The 4,561-nt window shown below is 55.1% G+C and overlaps 1 protein-coding gene across 1 annotated transcript in view; it reads left to right on the top strand.

Annotated features, from left to right (window-relative positions):
* The window catches only part of ZNF385C (zinc finger protein 385C), a 42,723-nt gene that overhangs the window by 30,120 nt on the left and 8,042 nt on the right, over positions 1-4,561 (top strand). The window contains 1 exon segment of the mRNA XM_014311152.2: positions 1,697-1,839. Coding sequence (XP_014166627.2) covers positions 1,697-1,839 — 143 coding nt within the window.

The raw sequence follows: 4,561 nt of genomic DNA, 5'->3' as shown, positions 1-4,561 counted from the left end.
TACATTTTAATTTTAATTTTTATTTTTATTTGTGTGAGTGTGTGTGTGTGTGCATATCTATATATTAGGTTTTTAAGGCCAGTGCAAATCAGCCTGGCTGGGATGAGTTTCACCCCTCATGATCCAGCCCCAAATGCCTTTGCTGCTCTCGCGTGGGGCCCTGGCTGCGTGTGCTGGGTGGTCCCAGGGCAGCTCCTCTGGCGCCAGCCCATCCATCTCAAATGATTTGATGTAGAAACGCTGTTTCACGCCTCACAAGGTTAATTATGCACCCCTCACCCAGCCCTGCTCGCTGCTGCTGCGCTGTTTTTTATTTATTTTTCAGCGGTTTCGCAGATTTCCCTCCTGGGCGACTCTGGAATTAACTCGATCAGTGCACGCCTGATGAAGCAAACCGTAATTCCTCCCTGGAGTCAGGCCTGGCTCGGGGATGGCTCCGGCGCCGTGGCAGAGCCTCCGCGTGCGCTCGCCCAGAAAGAGGTCGTTGGTGCCCGTGGGGCTGGCGACGAGCACTGGCTGCTCAAATCCAGGGAACCTCTCGAACTTTGAATTTCTGATGTGTCTCAGCCCCCGCCCCAGCCGAGATTGGCGTGGGGAGGGTGCGGAGCAGAGTGAGGAGCAGCAGCAGCCTTGTTCTGCATGGCGGGGATTGGGGTGGGGGGGCTGGAGGGGGGCTCAGGCTCGCTGCTGGTGGAGAGTTTCTGCTCTGGGAGTGGGTGCTGGCCAGCCAGCCTCCCACAAGGGTATTCTAAGGTCCAGGAGGGTGGTAAGATGGGGTTGTGCTGTGTCGTGATGTCTTTCAGATGGAAAAGAGCCCAAACCTCAAAAAAATCCAAAGGAATGAGGAGCGTTGACCTTGTCCTTGCTGCAGGAAAAGGGACGGGGCTGTGGGTGTGTTGGAGGGGCTGTGAAACCATGTGGGATGTGAATGGGCTCTTCTGGCTCACAGCACTCTGAAACCATTTCTTATTTATTGTGTTTGATTAGTTAATTTATTTTATTTTATCTTTCCCCCCTCCTTCCTCCCAGAGCTGGGCAGGGACTCCCTCTGCCACTTGGAGGATGCTTCCCTGTGCTCATCATCTGTGATGTTGGGATGGGGAGCAGGCTGGAGACAAACCTCTGCTTGGCCTCCCTTCCCTCCTTCCCTCAGTCCCACGGGTGTTTTCTGTTGAAACAGAACATTATTAATAACTCTGGGCTATTTTTAAATCCCACACTGGAGCGTGTGGTTCGTTTGTGGGGGACGGGGAGCGGCGGCTGTGCCGCAGGAGTGGGGGCAGCTCTGCCTCTGCCCCGAGCCCTGTGGCTGCTGCTGGCAGCCAAATCCTCACCAGCCGTGGTGAGGAGCCCTGGTCGGTGCTGGTTTGGGGGAGCCCAGGGGAGGAGCTGCTTCCCTGGGGGAGGTTTGGACACTTTTTGAGGCTTCGGACTCCTGCGCGTGTCCTCGCTGGGATGCGGAGGCGGCAGCATCCAGCTTGGAACTGGGGTGCTGGTTTGGAGCCTGGAAGGTTTGGAAGTTTGGAGTTTGGAAGGCAAAGGGATGCCCAGGGCCACCCTGGGCTGGGGTCTCTCCTTGGGGGAGTTCTGTGGTCCATGGCAGATGTCCCCATGTGCCATGTCTGGTGTGCTCTGTCCTCCTGCTGCCAGCAGGGATCACCGGGGCTAACGCTGCTCTCTCCCTCTGCCTGCCCAGGTCCCTCCGGACACAGCAGCCCCCTCTTAGCATCACTGCCCATCCCTGGCCGGCCTCTTCATCCTCCCTTGGACATCAAGCACTTCCTGACCTTCAGGCTCAACGGGACATCACCTCTCAACCTCTTCCCCAACTTCAACACGGTGAGTCCCCAGGTGTGGTGGTGTTCACAGGAGTCCCAGGATGAGGGAAGAGATGAGAATCTGACTCCATGTTTCAGAAGGCTTGATTTATTATGTTATGATATATATATATTATATTAAAACCATACTAAAAGAATAGAAGAAAGGATTTCATCAGAAGGCTAGCAAGGAAAGAAGTGGAATGATAACAAAAGCTCGTCACTCTCAGAGAGTCCGAGCCAGCTGACTGTGATTGGCCATTAATTAGAAACAACCAACATGGACCAATCACAGATGCACCTGTTGCATTCCACAGCAGCAGATAACCATTGTTTACATTTTGTTCCTGAGGCCTCTCAGCTTCTCAGGAGAAAAGATCCTAACGAAAGGATTTTTCATAAAATGTGTCTGTGACACCCAGGGAGGATGGGCATTGGCTGCTGGATCCTTCCTCCCCTAGAGCAGTCCCTTCTGTGCACGGCACCACTCCTTGAACCCTACCAGGTATTTTCTGGTTTAATTCCTGGGGTCTTTGGCTGCTGGACACCAGTTCAACATGCCCACTTTGCCCTTAGCTCAGAGAGGTTCCTGCCCAGCCAGCGCCTGTCAGTACCAGAATTAAAAACATGGTTCATTTTAACCAAGATCAATTGGATTTTGCCCCTGGAATCAATAGTAATAAAGTAGCTCTGGAGAGCAGCTCATTAATTGAAAATTAAATAAGGAAAAGAAAAGAAAGAGAATGTACTACAGAGATGAGGAATGTGGCTGGTGGATGTTGGAGCAGCAGAGTGCTGGGGGGCTGCTCCCACCCCCAGCTGGGCTCCAAGTCCTGATCTTGGACCACCAACCCAGGATTCTGGAGTGGGCAATGACAATGTCTTTAGAGATGTTCCATTAGACAGTTAAACTGCCATGGATGTGACCAAAGACACACCAGAATCGGGTGTGGAGTGGTTTTCTCTCCGCGCTGCACCTCTCCCCCAGGCTGGTCCCAGCCCCGTGGGGGTCTCTGTCACCCCTGGGTGCTGCCAGAATCCTTGTGGAGCAGTTCTGCTCTGGGTAAAGCAGAACTTGGGGGCTGTTCCCCATCTCTGCCCCCGAGGCACTGCATGCTGGTGTTTTGGGGTTCAGTCAGTGCCCATTGTTTCCTCTCATGAGCCTGGAAATGGGATTTGCCTGAGCCCCCTCCCTGCTCGCTGGCCTTTTGTGAGTGGCTTTGAGCTTAAACGTGCTCAGAAGGTGCAAATTATCACTGAGATCCTCAAAGACAGCTCAGAAATCAGGCCCAGGATTCCTGTTGCTGTTGAATGGGGTTCAGGCTCTGAGTCCTTTAAGCTCTTTTGAAACCCCAGCCCAGCCTCTCCCCGGGCTAATGAGCTGCAACACAGGACAGGAGGGGTTTTGATGCCATTATAGTTCCTGCGTTTTGTCTGGACTCTTTTTTTAGTCCCTGGAGTCAGGAGTGAACTTGACCCAACGCCTGCTGTCCTCCCCTCGTGGCTCCCACCTGCTGCTGCCTCACCCACGGCTGTTGCTTTAAAAAAAATCACTAATTTGGAAAATGAATCTGGAGCTTGCTGATGGCTGCTGTGCTCCACGTGGGCTCCTGCCTCAGAGGATGGGTCACACACAGACAGAGATGCCAGGGGAGGCTGTCCCAGCCGTGTGGGGACCTGGAGCCACTCTGAGCTCAGAGCTGAGCCCGGTGTGTGCTGCTGGCTGATGGGCCAGGGCCAGGAGCTGCCCTTTGGGGGGTGTCTGTGCTGGAGATGTGGCCAAAGGAGGCTGGGTGAGGTGCAGGGTGTGCCAGGGTGTGGCTCTGGAGGGGCCAGGGCAGAGTTTCCATCCCTCAGGATGTGGGGCTGGAGCATCGCTGCAGCCTGAGCTGCTCTCCAAGCTCTGGAGGAGCCAGAGCAGAGCTTCCATCTCTCAGGATGAAGGGCTGGGACATCCCTGCAGCCTGAGCTGCTCTGGAAGAGCCAGAGCAGAGCTTCTATCCCTCAGGATGAGGGGCTGGAGTATCCCTGCAGCCTGAGCTGCTCTGGAAGAGCCAGAGCAGAGCTTCTATCCCTCAGGATGAGGGGCTGGAGTATCCCTGCAGCCTGAGCTGCTCTGGAAGAGCCAGAGCAGAGCTTCTATCCCTCAGGATGAGGGGCTGGAGCATCCCTGCAGCCTGAGCTGCTCTGGAGGAGCCAGGGCAGAGTTTTCCTCCCTCAGGATGAAGGGCTGGGACATCCCTGCGTTCTGAGCCAGGCTGGTCAGGCTCCACTTGAGCCTCAGTGTGGGGACAGGGATGGAGCAGTCGGGGTGTGCCCCTTGCTGAGGTGCTGCCACATTGCAGCAAGGATCTGGGGGTTCTCTTTTCATGCCCTGCGTGGCTGGTGGTGCTGTGGGGGCTCAGTGATGCCCTGCAGAGCAGGAGCTGTTTGCACTGCCCAGCAGAACACTCTGAGCAGGTCACAGGGCTCCCATGAACCCAGCAGATGTTTTACTCCAGAGCCAGCAAAACCCTTCCAAGCTGCCTCCTGTCACTTAGAGCAACAACCAGGGGGAAAAAACCCCGAACAGCACATTCCCTGCTCCAAAAGCCTGTCCCTCAGCTTGGGATGTTGCAAATCCCCAGGACCCAGCAGCGCCTGGTCAAACTCGGTCAGCAGACAGGATCTGAGGGGATGCTGCATCCCTGTGAATTCCTGCCCTGACCTCAGTGGCCACAGCACAGGGATGGCTATTTATATCA

The sequence above is a fragment of the Geospiza fortis genome, unplaced genomic scaffold, assembly GCF_000277835.1.
Source record: "Geospiza fortis unplaced genomic scaffold, GeoFor_1.0 scaffold415, whole genome shotgun sequence".
Classification (NCBI taxonomy): domain Eukaryota; kingdom Metazoa; phylum Chordata; class Aves; order Passeriformes; family Thraupidae; genus Geospiza; species Geospiza fortis.
Note: the sequence above shows the minus strand (reverse complement) of the source record. Positions and strands in the feature narration are given on the sequence as shown.